The sequence below is a fragment of the Lontra canadensis genome, unplaced genomic scaffold, assembly GCF_010015895.1.
Source record: "Lontra canadensis isolate GAN:19392208 unplaced genomic scaffold, GSC_riverotter_1.0 scaffold4, whole genome shotgun sequence".
Taxonomy (NCBI): domain Eukaryota; kingdom Metazoa; phylum Chordata; class Mammalia; order Carnivora; family Mustelidae; genus Lontra; species Lontra canadensis.
The window spans coordinates 44037832-44058292 of record NW_022630998.1 but is presented as its reverse complement, the minus strand read 5'-3'; the positions used below and the strand labels follow the sequence as shown (position 1 = coordinate 44058292).

General features: G+C 34.7%; 1 protein-coding gene across 5 annotated transcripts in view; it reads right to left on the bottom strand.

Annotated features, from left to right (window-relative positions):
• The window catches only part of ADAMTS6 (ADAM metallopeptidase with thrombospondin type 1 motif 6), a 289783-nt gene that overhangs the window by 59508 nt on the left and 209814 nt on the right, over positions 1-20461 (bottom strand). For all 5 annotated transcript variants that reach the window (XR_004381633.1, XM_032849701.1, XM_032849711.1 and 2 more), the window contains 2 exons: positions 8200-8302; positions 1727-1860 (listed from right to left, as the gene is read on the bottom strand). Coding sequence is in view for 4 of the 5 variants with exons in the window: in XM_032849701.1 (XP_032705592.1) it covers positions 1727-1860; positions 8200-8302 (237 nt within the window). In the remaining variant the exon portion in view is untranslated. The remainder of the gene's footprint in view (positions 1-1726; positions 1861-8199; positions 8303-20461) is intronic.

Genomic DNA, 20461 nt, shown 5'->3' with positions numbered 1-20461 from the left:
TATAACTTATTCATTTATTTATTTTTTCAGTAAAGGAAATCAAAACAGGAAGTATTTTCCTCTCTCCACTTTTTCCTTCCCAGTCTAGTAATTTCTTAGCTAACATTTCTCAACATATAAGTTTAAAGGAAAAGAATTCTGATTCCCCAGGAATGTATGTCTGTATTTCTAACCTAGGTTTCTTTTTCATTTATAGAATCCATGCTCCAAATCTTAAAATATTATAATTTGTTGGCAATGGACTCTTACTTATACCTTCAATCAAGATATGCAAGATTTGGGGCACTTGGGTGGCTCAGTTGGTTAAGCGACTGCCTTCAGCTCAGGTCGTGATCCCAGGGTCCTGGGATCGAGCCCTGCATCAGGCTCCCTGCTCAGTGGGAAGCCTACTTCTCCCTCTCCCACTCCCCTGCTTGTGTTCTCTCTTTTGCTGTGCGTCTCTCTCTGTCAAATAAATAAACAAAATCTTAAAAAAAAAAAATGCAAGAATTAAGAAAAATACCATGTTGTCCTATTGTCCTACATAGGGTTGTAACAGCAGGAGTTGTGACTGAGCATTATGGTTTGACCTTTCTAAATCACTCATGCTTTTGGATATCCAATTGTTAGTGTCAAGGATTAGTTGTGGAATTCAAAACAGGGTAAACCTTTAAAAATGAATACCTATTTCCACCAGCTGAATAAAATTGTCATAAAAACAAGGACAGGTAAGCATATGATCTTGGGAGCTGAAATTCTACCTTTCAGATTTGCATTTAATCATAGAAATATGGATTTTTATATATTTTTGGTACATATTTTGACACTTGAATTTGTATAATGACCTTTAGCCATTGATATCAGGCATGTGATCTCTGAATAAAACCTCTACTTTTGTCTTTGCTACCCCCCCAAATTTTAATACTGTCATAGAAATAACACACATGCACAGGATCATCAGGTATATTGAGAATCAAGTAGCCTGAAGGACAGAAACTTTCACAATAAATTATGACAAAAAATAGTGTTTTATCACTTCTCAGTTTCTGAGACTTAGTTTTGTGCTTCTCCTTAATATAAAGTAAAAACAAATGGTGAAAAAAGTTATAAGAACAGTGTTTTTTGCGGCTTTTCTTATTATGGTAAGTTTTATACACAGGTCTAGGAAAATAGCATGGATTTGCTCTTAAAATTCTCAACTAGTCTGGCTAATTCTCTAAAGAAAATGCTTTAGTAAGGTAAAGACTAACTCTATAATGAAAACCACTGTGCTTCAAAATGCTTCAAAAAGAGACAAAGTAGGAGGAAAATAGCTGTTTCACACTTCGAGGAAAAATTATGCTATGAAATGTATTAAACAATCTTCCAATGAAAACATGTGGTAGCCATATGAATATGAGCTAAATCCTTGTTCCCTCTATCTTCTATCATCTTTGTAATCTGTTTATAAACGGAACAGAATAACATAAATTAAAGTCCAAAATATATTCAGAGCTCTAGCAATTACTACATACATAACTGGAACACCAAAATAAATCATATCTACATGATGTTTGCATATGAATAGGCTAGTCTACCTTTAGTGGTATGTATTGTTAACCTAATTGGAAACTGAATTTCTCTAAAATGTAGCTCTCTTTATTAAAACTGAGCATAGTATTAATTAGGAGCGACCATCTGAGAAAAAAGACAAAAGTCTCAAAAGCCCCCCTCCCCTCAAAGGAGTAAAATTCAAAATTGGAGCAACCTTGCATTCCCCATTGATACAGATATCCAGTGAGTCCGCATTGCACTGAGTCCCATCAATCACTGCAGGGGCACGTTCTGTGTAGAAGTTGTAACCTTCAGCTAAGCAATTTAATGCACAAGGTTTTACCCCACCTGGACAAATACAGCAGAAAAGAAATAAATGGAGTGGTTCTTTTAAGAAACAGTGATTCCATATTAACCACAGTAAATTTACAATTCATACAGACATCATTCACTCACTCTATACCCAGATGTGCACGTTTCTTCCCTCTTTTGCTAAAATTTGATATTTATTTTCATTGCTTATGCAACTTGACAGAAGATCTGTTGAACAGTTTTAAGGTTTAAAATGTTCAGGTATTTCTAGTATATATTTAATAATATATTTTAGGTCAAAAAGGAACACAGTAAATGTACCTGAATGTTGAAAAAAATGGATGAAATAAAAACTTTTAAAAAACTAAGAAAATAAAAGTTTGAGGCTTGGCACAATAACTTCATATAGCAAATGGGAAATTTCTACAACATTTGTCACTTATTAACTGAAGCTGAATCAAAAACTCTACTTCAAGCAAGGATATGGTAGTTATTTAAAAAAAAAAAAAAACAACAAAACCAAACCTCTAAATTACTACCCACTTTAAACAAACTGTATTCCATGAATGTGGCTTTAGTGTAGACTTAAGTTTTTATGAGATAAGCAAATCAAATGTAAAATTAATTATAGCATTAAATTTGAATAATTCTTGTTATAAAATCAAAGATAATTACATATAGCATTAAACATTATGTCCAACCTTCGTTTGATGAAGTTTAAAATATTTTGCTTTAATTCTAATCATGCTGATAAAATTTTTCTTTGAAATAAAAAAAGACCATTTCAAACAATGAAAATAAGGCAGAAAGATAAAATGACATGCTTACTCTCAGTAGAAATTACAAATCTCATCGAAGGTATGTGAAATCAAAGAGACAAGCCAAATGAGTGATAGAGACAATGGTAAATTATAAAGAACACTGCATTAAAGATCATTGTTAGAGTTGATTGTTGTATAATGCAAGAAGATGGCCCAATATTGTCAAATACTGTTTTTTCATGAGAAGATGGAAACCTAAAGTTTTAAAATAAAAAATGCTTTTTGATAACTCATTCAAAGTTTTCAAAAATACTAGAGATTAAAACATCTATGTAAGTAAAGACTGGTTCCTGAACTGTCAGTTTACCTCCTCTGGCCTAAGTCCATGTTTGCTTCCATTTTCAATGTATAGGTTATAGAACTTCTATATAATTTGATATGTTATTATTAGACTTAAGTTAATGATACCTTTTGCTCTCCTGACCACAAATATAACAAGTAATAAATAGAATAATTTCTTCCTAAACTGATAATCAAGGTATTTATATTCATTTTTGTAAGAATCTTATAAATAAACTTACTCTAAATTTCAATGACCTTTACTGGGACTTTTTTCATTACTATCCAGTATAGTTCTTTTCCCATTTTTTTTACTGTAATGCTTTGGAATTTAATGTAGCTTTTTATGTGTCAGGTTTTAAAAAGAAAACGAGTTTTGTTTACTCAATTCTAACATAATTTAATTATGTAAGGTAGCATTTGATATGTAGAACATATAAATACTTTGGCTGTATTCTTTAGACTACTACACTATGTGATAATAATAAGAATACATTTCACCCTTTTTCATTTCAGAAGATGTGTTCAGCTTCCTCAGCTACAGAGAGGTGTTTTTTTGTTTTGTTTTTAGTTTTTTGGTTTTTTTTTTAAAGTGGGCTCCACATCCAGCATGGAGCCCAACACAGATCTTGAACTCATGACCCTGAAATCAACACCCAAGCTGAGATCAGGAGTCAGACACTGAACCAACTGAGCCATCCAGGCACTCCACTCAACTACAGTGAGTTTTCAGAAGAGGTACTGCTATTATTTTGAAAAGAGATTTAAGATGATTCTCTAAACATTAGGTCACATCATTACCAGTTACCTTCAGTGAAAAGTGAAAGCTTTTATGAAGTGAAAGCTTATTATGAATTTAGCGTAAATCCACTAAGCTTATAATTACCTAGATGCTAATTATTAAATCCGAAATTATTTTTCAGATACTTCTTTTCCTCCTACAGTAAAACAAAACAATCCTAAATTTATATGTACCTAATAAAAGCAACTTGAAAAACTTGCAAAAAAGAGGGGTGCCTGGGTGGCTCAGTGGGTTAAAGCCTCTGCCTTCAGCTCAGGTCATGATCCCAGAGTCCTGGGATCCTGGGATCGAGCCCCACATCGAGCTCTCTGCTCAGTGGGGAGCCTGCTTCCTCCTCTCTCTCTGTCTGCCTCTCTGTCTACTTGTGATCTTTATCAAATAAACAAATAAAATCTTAAAAAAAAAAAAACAACTTGCAAAAAAGAAAGCAAAGCCATATAATAGAGTTTTTAACATATTTCTCCCAGTAACTGATAGAAGAACTACAGCAAAAAAAAAAAAAAAAGAAAAAGAAAAAAAGAAATCAGAAAGAATATAAAAGATTTAAACAACACTAACAGCCAACTTGATGTGATGGATATCTATGGAACACTGTATCCAACAATTGCAGAAAACACATCCTTTTCAAGTATAGATAGCACATTACCAACATGAACAATAAATGGTACTATAAAACAAATCTCAGTTAATTTAAAAAATTTAAATCATACAGAGTATTCTCTGATCATAGTAGAAATTAGAAATCAATAACCAAACAATCTAGAAAATATCAAATAATTGGAAATAAAACTAACATAGTTCTAAATAACCCATAGGTCAAAGGAGAAATCACAAAGTAAAAGATAAAAAGATTTTGAATTAAGGGAAATTTTTTTAAAAATCAAGTTTGGTAACACAGAAAAGCAAAATAAACCCAAAATTTAAAAATAATAAATATAAGAGCAAAAACTAATAAAAGAGAAAAAAATAAAAGAGAAAAGTCCTAAAGCCAAAAGTAGATTCTTTGAAAAGATTAATAAAATTAATAAACCTCAAGCAAGACTGATCAAGAAAAAGAGAGAAAACACATATTATCAATATCAGAAATGAAAGAGCATACATCACTACAGAGCCTATAGATATTAAACAGGATAGTAAGAGAATGTTATGATCAATTTTCTGTCAAGAAATGGTATGTGGGAGTATCCCATAGTTTCTTGAAGACATAAAAATTTTTTAAAAATGTGAACAGCTCTTTATCTACTAAAGGAGTTGAATATGTAACTTTTTTTTTTTTTTTCACAAAGAAAATACCAAGCTTGAGTGGCTTTAGTAGTGAAATCTATTTTAAAGAAGAAATAATACCAATCCTACAATCTCTTTGAAAATAAACAGGGATTCTATTCCTAGAAGTCAGAGTAAATCTAATACCCAAACTTGTCAAACACAGGACAGGAAAAAAAATTGCAAATCAGAATTCCTTAAAAAAAAAAAAAAAAAAAAAAGATGCAAACACCCTTAATAAAAAATTAGAAACTAAATCCAATAACACATAAAAAGATAAAAAATCATTGCCACATGGGGTTTATCCTAGAAATAAAAGGTTGGTCTGACATAAAAATCTATCAAGCAATTCACCATATTAACAGAATAAAGAAAAAAATACATATACTCATACATGTACAAATTGTACTGAAGAGCCAATCCAGTGTATTAAGGCAAGAACATGAATTAAAAGACATAACAATTGATACAAACAGTTTCTACTTCCAGACAACATGACTATTTACCAAGAAAATCCTAAGCAATCTACAAAACAACTATTAGGACTAACAGTTGTTCTTAAGAGGACAACTAAGTAAATTTAGGAAGGTCACAGAATACAAATTTAATACACAAAAATCTATGTATTTTTGGATATTAGAGCAAGCAATTGAAAATGGTATAGTTTAAACTTTTATTTACAATAGTTGCAAAAAAAAATTACTCAGAAATAGATTTAACAAAAGAAGTACAAAACCTAACACCTAAAACTACAAAACATAGCTGAGAGAAATTAAAGAAAACATAAAGAAAATTAAAGAAAACATTAATAAATGGGCATATATATATAATGTTCATATATTCACTATTGAATTCAATATTCAATGTTAAAATAATATTGTTAATTTATCAGTTCCTCTTCAACTATCTATAGATTCAACATGATAGCAATCATAAGCCCAGCATATTTTTCTGTAGTAATTAATAGCAATTCTAAAATTTAGATAGAAATGCAAAGCACCTAGAATATCCAAAGAACTCTTGAAAAATAGATCAAAGTTGGAGGAACTTACACTCCCTGTGTCCAAGACTATGCATTTACAATAATTCAGTCAGTGTGGTGTTAGCATAGTACTGCTACCATTTCATTTCATTGCACATTGTAAACATTTCATTGTGTATTTCTATTGTTGACAAATAAGTGAAAGACAATAGAATTGAAATTACAAATACACGCCATAACCCCAAATTATTTTTAGACTATAGATCCAAATATAAAGACCAAGACCATATAGCTTTTAGAAGAAAACATAAGAAAGTATCTTCTTGAGTTGAGAAAGGCAAAGGCTTCTAAGACAGGACACTAAACACAATAACCATAAAAGGAAAAAAAAAATGAAAAAATAGCATTCATCAAAATTAAAATCTTAATTTTTAAACACCATTAAAAAAGTAGAAGGAATGTCCAAAGATGTGAAAAAATATTCATGAAATTTATCTGATAAATAACTACCACTCAAGAATAGAAAGATAAATAACCAATTAAAAATAGACAAAGGATTGGAACAGTCACTTTACAAGTGTACCAAGAAGATTTATAAATGGTCAATAAGCACATAGAAATGTACTTGACATAATCAATGATCAGAAAATGCAAATTAAAAAACAGCACTGAGACATTATTATACACCTACCACCAGAAGACTGAAAATACCAAATGTTGGCAAGGATGTGGAACAAACGTAACTTTCATATGTTGTTGGTGGTAGTGTAATATGGTACATCATTTTGGAAAAACATCTGGCAATTTCTTTTAAAGCTAAACTCACACCTCCCCTATTGCCCAGCAATTCCACTCCTAAGTATTTACCCAAGAGAAATGAAAACATATGCTCACAAAGAGAATGCTACAAAAATGTTCACAGCAGCTTATTCAGAACAGCTGAGAACTAGGAACAACTCAGGTGGTCAGCCATCAATAGCAGGATGGGAAAACTCGTTTTTACAATGGAATGCTGCTCAGCAATAAAAAGGAACGAGCTCTTCATATGTGCAATAACGTGGATGGATCTCAAAAACATTAGGCCCAAAGTAGTAAATACAGCATGATTTCATTTATATGAAGTTCTGGCACCAGCAAAACTAATATATGGTAAGGAAAAAAATATCAGAACAGGGTTGCCTCTTGGAAGAAATAGGTAGAGGCAGCTATTGGCTGGGAAGGACTATGGGGACTTTGAGAATTTTGGAGGTATGGTAATGTTCTGTACGTTAATAGGGTTTTGCAGGTGTGCACATTTGTCAGAACTCAGGGAAAGTACAGTTAAGATTGTGCATTGCATTGTACATAATCTAACCTCTAAAACAATAAATAAATATTGAACTGTGGTTAATGTTATACATGTTGAAGTATTTAGAGGAAAGTATAGCAATGACTACAATTTACTTTGACACACATCAAAAAATTAATGGATTAATGGATGGAGAGATGACTAGACATGTAACAAAGTATATTATAATGTAAATGGTAGAATCTTGTCAATGTAAAATTCTTTTAATATTGCTCTGTTGGAAAATTTTCAAGGCAAGATAGTAGAATAAAAAACAAACAATAGAAATTTTTTAAAAGTACATTCAATTTCTCCAAGAGAAAATTTTAACAAAATTTAATTTGTATTTTGGGAATACAAGAAAACTTCTAGTGTTTACTGAACAATTAGTGTTTGATACATGCCCAAATTAAAGGGTAAAAATGATCCCCAACACTAAACAAGAATAATAATAATCTATTGGAAGATCCTTGGCCTTTGACCAAGAAAGAATATAGGTTTTCCTGGCCACTTTTAAAGTGATTTATATTGTTATAAGTTGTTTTCAGGGTGATAATTATAAATATTTAGTGATTATAAATGGTTATAATGTAATGTCCATTTATCCCAAGAAAGTCTCAAGAATTCAAAAGCATTATTTGAATTTATATCCTTTCCAGGACTTTTGTACCTTGTTAAATAGAATTAGGTTTTTATAAATGATCTCTGATCATTTTTACTAACATAAACTTTATTACAGGGAAACTGTATAGTACTATAAGCATTATCCTGCTTTGATTTGCAAACACTGATTTCTACTAGTATGTGTATGAATGTATGTGTGTGTTTGTATGTATTTATATATTCTTTTATATTTGCAAAGCTCTCAAGCATGATGAATGCTCTGCTGGTTATACATTACCTCCAGTATAGGGTTTCCAGTTATAATACTTTCCACGGAAAGGCATATTGTCAAAGTCTGCACACTGTTTCTCTCGAAAATCTCGGGCCCCCAAAGGACATGGCTAAAATAAAATAAAATCATAAATGGTATGATTGTTGAAAAATACTAAAACTAAGGGACATTGTCCCTAAAATTAAAATTGCCTGAATTCGTCACATTAGCTCACTGCCTGATGCTGTAGCTATAACTCTGGCATTTACTTTACATTTACTCATTCTACAGCAGTATTCAAACTGATGGGTCTGAACTATATCTTAGCCACAGAATAAATAACTGAAGTAATTTATATGAAATTAAGTGTCAGACAGTTCCCTTATAACTTTATAGTCAGATACATGTCATAGTCCACTTTGCAATCAATCCATCAGGATTGTAAATACATATAAAAACTAGATGAAAAAACTAAAACACAAAATCTCTTTTGGTAACATTATTTAAGGTCCAGTTGCCACAGCTACTCCCAGCTCTTTATTTTAAGGAATTAAGAGGCAGGTTTGTAACACAACATTCAGCTCTATTAATTGTGGTTTGGATCCCTACTACTATAGCTGTTTACTGTCTAGCCTTGACAAAAACCATATTTTAAGATGTGGAATGAACTGGGCAAATGCTAGTCCTCAAGTCTAAACACCTTCAAATTCAAGGAATTTGGACTTACTAAGATTTACATTTAATCTATGAACATCATGGAAAATAAAATACTAAGTTGGTTAAAAACATCTGCATGTGTTGGGTGGGGAGCAGAGGAGGATATTGAGAGGGTGAAGAGAAGGTTATTTGTTTTCTAAAAGTTTGGAATGTTTCATCTACCTGAATTTTTTAAAAATGGAAAACCTTGCCAATGCAGCTAGGTCTAGATTCCAAATACCACAGGCCCATCCTAAATTCAATCTTTAAATTCACAAAGAATTAGAAGTATAACCTTTCACAGTGTTTGAGCAATATGACCTAATTTGACTTATCTTTTAGAGTTCTATAGTTGTAGCACCTAAAACAATCACTGCTTTTGATATGGTGGAAAAAATATCCTGCTCACATAAGGAAGAATAAAACAGTTCAGGAGATAAAATTCTTTTTTTTTTTTTTTTTTTAAGATTTTATTTATTTATTTGACAGACAGAGATCACAAGTAGGCAGAGAGGCAGGCAGAGAGAGAGGGGGAATCAGGCTCCCTGAGGAGCAGAGAGCCTGATGTGGGGCTCGATCCCAGGATCCTGGGAATCATGACCTGAGCCGAAGGCAGAGGCTTTAACCCACTGAACCACCCAGGCGCCCCCAGGAGATAAAATTCTTAATTGTGAATAAGTGATGAGTAGATTAAACTCTCAGAGATCAATCAAGGACTTTTTACTGACCTCCCTTGGATCTTTACATTTACTTTATATAGTTTTCTGAGGTTAGTATATTATAAATGGTCCCTTGAAGCATGTACAAAAACAACAGATCACAATGTGCACATAGTCATATGGTCATCATTACTTCCTATATATTGTGGTTCAAATCTCTACCATATCAATTCCAAAGACTCAAATTCAGGTGCCTGGGTAGCTCAGTTGTTTGAGTTACTGCCTTCAGCTCAGGTCATGATCCTGGAGTCCTGGGATAGAGCCCCACATAGGGCTCCCTGCTCAGCGGGGGTGGGGGGGGGGGGGTGGGTTGGTGGTTGGTGGTCTGCTTCTCCCTCTGACCTTCCCCCTCTCATGCTCACTCGCTCTCATTCTCTCTCTCTCTCAAATAAATAAATAAAATCTTTTTTTTTTAAAAGCCTCAAATTCTGAAAACAGTGTCAATAGGTCTATGTTCCATTGTGAGCCCCATATTATAATTTCTGCACATTAAAGTTCGACACTGCAATATCAAACCCAATGATTCTGCTTGTCAAATAACCCTTCTTGTCTTTTAAAAAAATGAAAAATGACTATTTAACATAGGCTACCTAGTGCATCATGCTGGACAGACACACTTCTGGGGTGTTTTGTTTCACCGCGTGCCAATCTTTGCATCAAAGAAAAGCCATTCTAAACACTTTTTCAGGGACTCCCATTCAAGGATGAAAGTGGTTGGTGGTTTTGCCATTTAGCAAGACTAATTTTTAAGCAAATATCATCAAATTAAAAAAAATACAGTTACTTTGAACTCTAACTACAAGTTTTCCAATAAAACTTAAGTATTTGTAAAGTACCAACCACTAAAACAATCATCCAAGCATGGCTTTCAGTCTAGCTGGAGAAATGGGACACAAATGGGAGAACAGCAGTGTTGTCTCAGGCAATGAGTGTACCACAGCACAGCACAGGTGGCCTATAGGTGCTCCATAAGGTAAAAGATCCATGTGTCACATGATTTGTGTAGGAGGAAAATCGTGAGTATAGCACAATTACAAGTATTATAAGTAATTATTTTTTATAATATTATAAAGTATTATAAGAATTGAACTAGGTGAGAAAGAATATTTCTAGGGGGTTAAAACTATTAAGAAGGAAGTGAAATAAAGCCATGGTTACAGGAAGGAGAAGGTTGTATGTTGGGAATAGTTCCATCGTAGACAAAAGAAATTTATGAAGTAATAAGAAAAGATGACATTTCATAGAAAACCACTGGTACATTAAAAAAAAAAAAACCCTGAATTAACAAACTAAGACATTATGAAGACTATTTACTTAAAAACAAACAAAAAATCCCATTCTTGACTATCTTGTAACGAATCTCCTAAATACAGGCAAAGTGAAAAGTCCAACAGGAGGATATTATAGTTTAACAAAACACTTAGACAATATTTCATAAAATTTCTAATCTATATTCTTTCCTCTGATAACTACTCAGGGTCAGCATAATGAAAATATTAACAATGACAACAGCTACTTAGCATTTACTAAGCATTCAGCAAGTACCCATTCTATGGTACACTATTCAGAAGCCTATAGATATATTATCTATTTAATCTCTTTAACACTCTTAGGCATTTGTAATTAATAATCCCTTTTACCGAGTACACTGGCTACAAACATTTGCTTAGTGATAGTTTCAGGGTGTAAGGACACTCCTTCATCAGAATGGGAGCTTCCTTTGAACTCTGAATGCTACAGTAACAGCTTAAAGTTTTAGCTCTGTTAAGATGTATAAAAACTTAATAGGAATAACTTGAGTTCCTGTCATTTCAGCTGCAACTTTCTTTTCTTCTCCAAACTACTTTTTCCTCATTTATAAAACAAGAGGGCTAAAAGCAAAATTTTGGAGTGTGACAAACCTGGATTCAATTCTAACTTGGTCTTTTATTTAATTCATGGCTTTTAGCAATGCACTCAATTTTCCAAACCTCATCTATAAGCTAGGGATAATACTAGTATTTGCCTCCTAGGAGAGGATTCATGTGAACTGTTTAGCTCCGTACCTGGCATAGGGCAGAAGTGAATAACTATTAGCAGCTGTTCTCGTCTTGGGTCTAGGCATTTTAGATTCATTCCTCACCTTCTCCTGCTCTGCTCTGTATCTCTGGGGAATGAACTCTGCAAGCTCCATTTCCCAGTCTTCTGTGTCTGCTGACTTCTGACAATGATTCAGGCAATGAAGGCACAACTGGGAGAAGCCAGAGTATTTCTCTTTCTTTCTCTCCACCTCATGGCAGCACCATAGGCAAAAGAATCTTTTTGTGATTCCAACTTCGGGTAATTGCACCACACTTACCCCATCCCTCCCCTCTCTGGCCCTATCCTATGATTCTATCCTATAATTCCTTCATCTAGACTCCGATAAAACTACCCTCTTCTTTGGTCTCCCTGGACAGAGTGGTGGCGTCTTCCTGTTGATGTTGATCTATGGGCTTGCCAGCCTCTTCCAACGTCTATGTAACCGTTTTTTTCCATTAAAGTCCCTCTACTTAAATATTCAGAGGTTTATATTATTATGGTTGGAAATTTACTGATATAACAATCAAAAATAATAATGATGATGAGGTATTTGGGAGACTGAATAGCGATTTATTTATTTCTATGAGTTATATTTTGCAGTTTATTGGTTAAGGGCAGAGGATGGCCAACGTTTTTTGTAAAGGGCCACATAGTAATATTTTAGACCTTGTACACCATACGGTCTTTGTTGCAACTCCTCACCAGTGGCATTATGGTGTGAAAGAAGCTATAGGCAATATGCAAATGAAAGGTCAGTTCTGTGTTCCAATAAAATCTTACCTACAAAAAGAGGTGACAGGGCCAACTTTGGTAGAGGAGATGGAATTTTTCAACCTCCTGATTTAAGATGGTAACATAATAGATACATATGTCCAGCAGCACTTTGAAGAATGACCAAACTCTGTGATTAATTTTTGAGTCAATACAGAATCATATACTTCTAAGACTATAATCTAATTAGCATAAGATGCTTCAATTTCCTCTATAATTATCCCTAAAGTGATCATGCAATCTGTACAAGCATCTATAGAAAAATCAAATACTTTTCAGGCAGTTGCAATTATCAGGTTCTTTCTTACTTTTAGCCTAAATCTATCTTCCTATAACCCTTTCTTCTGGATCTACACTGAACAATCTGATCCCTAAATGTAAGGTATCTAGACCTTGACGGCTTTCATATGAGCACATCATAAGCTTATCATTAGTCCTCTTAAAGCCAGCCATTAAGAACTGGCCTTAAATGTCTTTCTTCTGCTCAGCAAATGTGTCACATATGATGTAAGCTCTGGAAATAAAGCAATAAAACAGATTAGGTCCCTGCTTTCAGGAGTTCATTCTAGTTGGAGGTGAGAAAGAAGAAAAATAAGGGGATTGATGGTGAGGTGACGGGGAAGTTATTTTGAAATAGTAGGTCTTGGGGCTCCTGGGTGGCTCAGTGGGTTAGGTCTTTGCCTTTAGCTCAGGTCATGATCTCAGGATCCTGGGATCAAGCCCCACATCCCGCTCTCTGCTCAGCAGGGAGCCTGCTTCCTCCTCTCTCTCTCTGCCTGTCTCTCTGCTTACTTATGATCTCTCTCTCTGTGTGTCAAATAAATAAATAAAATATTTTTTAAAAAAGTGGTATGGCCAGAGACATTCTCTCCAATAAGGTAGCCCTTGAGCAGAGAGTTAGAAGAAACAGTGGGAGTGATTTACACATCAGTGCGAAAAGTAAATAGTAAATACAAAGGCCCTGAAACAAGAGTGTGTTAAGGAGGTTCAAGAATAGCATGGAAACTGTAGAAGACTTGATCCCATGCCTATCTGTTTCTAGAATATCCCAGCTAGTTCTGTTAGAATTTACCAGCTGTTCTGTTTTTCTGATTTCAATGTTTCCTTCAGTGAATGCTCTGAATTTGTGTTGATTAGAAATTAACTCAGTAGGAGTTGTATATTCTCATTCCAAAGGAAAAGAGTGATCAAAGAAAAGAATAATTTCTTAAGGAAAAATTACATAAAATATGTTTTTATTTATTTATTTATTTATTTTTTTTTAGGAATAGAGAGTTTAAAGAGTAATGCTTTTTAAATTGCTTAAAGGTAATAAATGCTGACACCATGCAAAAACAGTGGGCATAAGCAACCAATTTTTTATGTAAAGCCGGACAGGTTTTCAGCCTCCTGGTGTTAACACTAATCAAGCATCCTCTCCATCTAAAAAGCAACCAGCGGGATCCCACATAAATCCAGAGGGCAAAGCTGCGGGTCTCAGCATTTTCAATCTTAGTATTTTCAAAGAAATAAAAAAAATTAATACTAGCATCTTTATCAGCACATTTTTTTTTTACGGAGATATGTATGTTATTAGCACATTCTCCAGACTATCTACACTTCCAATTACACTGATTGTTTAAAAGCATCTCTTTTTGACTAAACTTAATACTCTTTATTGGTACATAAACCTAAAAAGAAAAAAAGATAATTCATTGGGGCATAAAAGTTGCTATAGAAAGAAATCTCAGCTTCCGCTGACAAACTTTGTAGTGGCATTTCTATTACTGGGTTTCTAATCCTGGTTTTGTACCAAAGAATAGGGTGACCTTGGCAAGTTGCAGAAGGCTTTTGTGCCTTCTCTCTTTCATTTGCAAAATACACCCAAAATACCCCTTAACTTCAAGAGAAATACATCCCAAAATGTCTTACAAAAGAGGACAATTCCATAAATACTGTGTTGTGTCTTCTTATCTGTAATAAAGTGTGAGAAGAAAGCTGAGCAAGAAAATTCTTTTTCCCCTTTCCCATTCCTCTCTTCTTCATAAAGGAGATAGGCAGGCTGGCAGGACACAAGGATTTCTATGGCCTCATATAAAATTGCAAAATGAGCAAAACTGGCATTTTATTCTCCAACTTCTTTTCTCTATTGCCCTTTTCACCTTCTGCTGCTTCTTCCTTTCTTGTTTCCGCACTAAACGCACGTTTGCTTCTTCACCATTACACTAAACAACACTTCAACACTCCCCAAATTTAATTTTCCTCTTCCTCTCCAAGATGGCAACATACTCTTAGCGGGCTATACCCTATTAGTTTCAGGAGCATAAGCGGAATTTAAATTCCAACCCCTGATCTGCTTAGCAAGTCACGACGTGCTTGACATGGGACTGCAAAGACAGGACATTTTTATTTGTTTACCCAAACAGGCATCACTTTCTAAGTCATGCAATGATACAAGGGCTAACAAAGTCCTTGCTTCCACACCTTCTCTTAGAAGTTGCAAACAAAATTCCTGATGGCCTAGTTATCAGGTATTGTATGATTATCTCACTAAAAAGTTAAACGTAGTATCCAGTGAATCATCTCAACCAGCTTTTGATTGAATCTTCTTATCTTTTCTCTCCAAAATGTTTTCTGATTTTTGTGTAGTTTCCCTGAGTATTTACTAAAAAAAAAAAGAAAGAAAGAAAGAAAAAGAAAGAAAAGCCTGCTAAACCTGTATTTGTCTAGGCAAACTAGAATCTAGCAGTCCTTTTGATACCATAGTTTTCTATGCAAGTTTTCAAACTTAAATCTATTTCTGTATAGCCTGAATTTAACTAAAATGCTATCTGTCCATAGTATAACCCTTTCCGCTAGCCTTTGAAAACGTTAGGCAACAAACATTTACTTTGTAATTTTTAAAACATCCCTTTTAAAAACAAAGCAAACAAGCAAGCTCTATTCTGTGCTTAAAAGCTAGTCCTTATTTTTCAAAACGTGTTGCACAACATAGAATTCATACTAACCTAAAGATTAATGACACTTGCTCCTGTTACTTTTTTGCCATATATAATAATATAATAAATATTCTGTAAAATATTTATAAAAAATCCAGTGTTTGACACATAATCTGTTTTCTAATTATAACTTGGGACGCGGTTATAATGCTGTTATGGATCAACTCTGTACCTTGTTATCACTTACCCCACACCTCTCCCTGGGGGCAAGGTCTGTAGTTTCAGAATGTTCTCAGCTATCTGGTTCTGCTGCAGGGTAAGGTTAGACTGGAAGTAAGACAATGCCAAAGGTGACCAAACTCTTTCAGAGACGCTTACCTTGCCACACCCACCTCCCAAGGGCTCCGTATACTACAAGAGCACTAAATCAGTACTCAGAAATCCCATGTCTGTCTCATTCCCTTCCAGGGTACTAGCCTATTGCTCAGATTTAGTACCTCATTTTAAAACACTTGAAAAAAAATACTTGTTCTTCCTCTTTATAAAAGTGATTTGAAGATATAATGAGGTTATGTATGAAAGTACTTTGTAATCTGCTCTGAAACAAGAATGTCTATAATATTATCTACACTCTGTTAAGTACAGATGAAATATTAGGAAGTAGCACTGAATGTTCTACATGTGTTACATCTTTTATTTCTCAAACAGCCCTACAAGTTGGATATAATTATACTCTATATAGCAGTTCCCTAAGGTTTAGTTATTTTGCCAAGACCAAACAGCAACAAGGGTTGCAGTCAGCATTCAAACTTAAGTCAGTCTGAATCCAAAATCCATACGTTTTCCGCTACAATCCTACCATGAAATATAGGCTATATTTCTCCACAACCAAAGGAGTATCACCTCTTAATGACTGTAAGTAAGGTCTTGAAGACGAAAAAAATTGCAGAATAGCATGCCTCTCTAGAATAGCTGACTAGGGGCACCTGGGTGGCTCAGTGGGTTGGGGCCTCTCCCTCCGGCTCAGGTCATGATCCCAGGGGTCCTGGGATTGAGCCCCCGCATCGGGCTCTCTGCTCAGCAGGGAGCCTGCTTCCCTTCCTCTCTCTCTCTGCCTACTTGTGATCTCTGTCAAAAAAAAAAAAAAAAAAAAAAAAAGGCTGACTGAGAAAATACCTAGGAGGAAATACCTGAGAAAATACTACAAAATCTATGCTTAACTTTTTGAACAGACCACAGATGACCTAGCAACCCTTCTGAGTCTATAATTTTTTTTTAATAGTCTTGATGTGTAAGATAAAGGAGGAGATGTGATATTTAAGATGCAAGACAAATAAGACTTTCCATCCCAGCCTGAGTGAAGCTTAGGTATTTCACCAGAAGTTTTACCCTAGTTGTCCAGGTTGCTTTTACACAACCAACTTGAACAATGGAAATCTGGGTAAGGTGGAAGGACACACAGTGACCTGCAATCCCCAGGCTGAATACAAACAGCCTATTAGGCAACCCACCTCCAAATATTTATAAGCCATATACCTACACCCAGACACAGGTATCAAAAAAGGAAAGTTCCATACATTCCCATACCTCCTCACCTTCCCTCTTTAACTGCAACACCCACCCCACCCCCCACCCCGCCTCTTGGCAGCAGTCTCTGCTTTTCTCTGCTTTGCTCTCCTTTGTGGTATATGCCTCTCCCTTGTGGTATATGCGATAAACTTCTACCTCCTTTGCTCTGTCTTGGGTGAATTCTTTCACTACCAGCGCTGCCAGCCTCCACCTAATCTGATCACCCCACACTAGTCATATTATCAAGCAGCAAATACAAAAAACATACAATAGGAAAAGGAAGGATTTTTTTTTTCCTTTGGTTTTGGAGAGTTAGCTAAGGAAAAACAGGAAATTCTTTTTGGAAATGTAGATATGTCCTTTATTATGGCATTGTGATTTCCATAAAATTCTGCTCTTCAAACCAAAATCTTACAAGGGCAACGTCTATTATCTATTAGATTAGCTTCTGATCTAAAATATCCTAGGGGCACCTAGGTGGCTCAGAGGGTTAAGCCTCTGCCTTCAGCCCAGATCATAGTCTCAGGATCGAGCCCTGCATCGAGCCCTGCATTGGGCTCTCTGCTCAGTGGGGAGCCTGCTTCCCCCCTCTCTCTCTGCCTGCCTCTCTGCCTACTTGTGATCTCTGTCTGTCAAATAATTAAATAAAACCTTTAAAAAATATATCCTATTGTAGTTGCTATTTTAATGGTGAGATTGAACTTCATCCAATTCTACTCTATATCTATAAAAAAGCTCCTGGTTTCTCAGTAACTTCAAGATGAAAATCATTTTAATTTGTTCCTGCTATAGCTATTGTCTTTATATGCTGTTTTGTCCTAGAGACCATCATAGGAATGTCAAAGAAAGAGTCCTTGTCCAGTTGCTTCTGAAGGCTTCCGGGGTAACCAATGATGATGACCTAGGGAACAAACTGCCTGTCTAACACATCCTAATGCAGATAATCAGCTTCAGAGTCTAAAGTGTGAATACCTTTGGTCTCTAGGCTAATTAAGTTGCTGTTGAGACTGGTCAGGCCAATTTTACAGCTGGATACAATTTTCTGACCTATTTTTAAATTTTTAAAGATTAAGATTCTTTTCTTTATAAGTTGCCTCTTCTATCTCTGGGGATCTTTTTCTTTCCAACTGGGGTAAATGGGACAGGAAATAATGGGAACATTGTTCCTTTTCTACTGGAGAGCTCTTGTCTTTCTACCACTCCTCCATCCTTCAAAGGTCTGTGGTGGGAATTAAATCAGCATTGGGGAGAAGGTGTGGCTGTCTTGTTTTTGTGCTAGACACTTTTTAAGACTACTTGGCCTACAAAGTTTCTTAGTCTTAATTTTCCTCTAACTTAAGCAAAAAGAGTACTGTCAGCCTGGCATGTTTCAATCTGATTCACCAGTGTGGAGATCCTTGTAGGAGTATCAAACTTCAAAATAGCAAAGTGTTCTTTTGTGATATATCTCCTTTTGTCGTCACTATTAGACATTATGAAACTTAGAACTGATAGTGTTTGCTTGTTTACTCAGGTCTCTAAGAAACTCAGAGTAAAATGTGTGGTCCATCTTAATATGCAGAAGGAACTTATGGTACATATTTAAGGTATTGATCCCAACTAAATATTATTTTTCTTTTCCTTGGATTTTCTAATTTATCTATTTTTCACTTATGATTTTAATGAAGCTAATCCAACTCTAATCAGAGAGTACTGACTAATAATGTTAAATAATTATGATACATAAAAAGTGAGAACGAAGTAATAATCTATAGTACTAGCTGGCCAATCACAGAAATAAGAAGGTCAAGACTGCTATACTACATGAGAAACTGACAGACTATGAGGAATGGGTTGTAAGATCTTAAAAGGAATGTAAGTAGGCTCTGTCAAACACATGTGAATCAGACTAACATCTCCTAGATTTCTTTTCTTTTTCTTTCTTTCCTTTTTTTTTCCCCAGAGAGAGGGTGCACGTGTGCCTGTGTGCATGACCTAATATGAGCAGGTCCTGGGGGTGGGAGGCTGAAAGTGGGAGGAGGGGCAGAGGGAAAGAGACAATTTTAAGTAGGCTCTACATGGGGCTCAATCCTAAAACCCTGAGATTATGACCTGAGCCAAATTCAAGAGTTGGGCACTCAACCAACTGGGCCACACATAGATTTTTAAATTTTTTATTATGCTGTACATTCTGAGCATAAATTAAATAGCATAGAGCAAACCTCAAAGATTCATAAACAGGTACTCCTGCCATTTTACTGCTTAACATGATTTCATTGTGCGCAAAGATTTGAAAATCTTTCCAGAATCATTTGAATTTATTCTTTATTCCCTATTTAAGTCTCAAGAAAAGCTCTTGGATCACAAATGACAAACCAAAATTATGCTTACGAATTGTTTCCTAGTTTTTGACTGTCAAGTTAATTTTAACTAATTGTAAGAATTTCTCCTAGATATTATTTACAGTGTCACAAAATACGATGTGCATAGTATTAAATGATGTTAAAAATGCACTTAGGTTGGAGGCTGATCTAATAAAGATAAGTATACTCTTGAATCCCTTAAATTAGGGTAGCTCATACATAGCAGACACCCAGCCAATACACAGGGAAAAAAGACCATTTAAACAACTGTACATTTAGGGACCATTTAAACAATTGTACATTTAGGAAAAAGTTTCAAGATTAATTTAAAGAATACAAACACAAAAGCCCTATAATGTTTCCACAGTAACACCCATTCTATGCTTACTGGAACACACTGAAGTTTTCTTGCTTGAATGACTCAATCTTAACTACAATCAGTTCACTCTTCGTGATTTATTGTTAAATTCTCTTGTCTTATAATAGAAATTTTTAGAATAGATTTTTTAAATATAGGAGTTTCTACTCTAATATGACACATACATTCTTGAAAAACCTCTTTCTGCAAAATTGCACAGTAAAAATAACAAGCATATGAAAAAATGTGTTAGAGGCAGACAGATCAGAGACAGGACACCAACAAAAACAATAGCAATTCTAATAAAATACTACTATATTTTTAAAAATACATGGCAAATTCCTAACAAGGGAATACTGGAGTAAACATAGGACTTTATCTCCTCCCCCCACAAAAAGTGAAATAAGTTAATAAGCAAGGGTTGAGGATGCTGAGTTACAGAGACCAGAGGCCAATGTACAAAGAACAGGCAGAAACACATGATAAGGACTCTATGACAAAGCATGAGGCCACACTAGCAAAAAGGAGAATGTGGGATGAAGGGTCATCACATACACTACAATTTTCCTCTACCATTCAGCTATATCGATATAGTTTGACTTTAATCGCTGTATCACTTAGGGGCAAATAATATGGCACAAAATGACTCAGTCACTTACGAGCTAATTTGTGTTGCCGAGGCAAAGTTGTAATAGAACAAATTATACCAAAACTTTAAATTAGCATGTTTTTTCTGGATTTTTGTTGAAAGAATAAAAATTTACAATATCTCAGCAAGCCAACTCACTGCCCAGGAGAAGAAGAACTCTCAGAATGGGAAGAAAATATAGTTAAATTCATGGATCTGGTACCTAC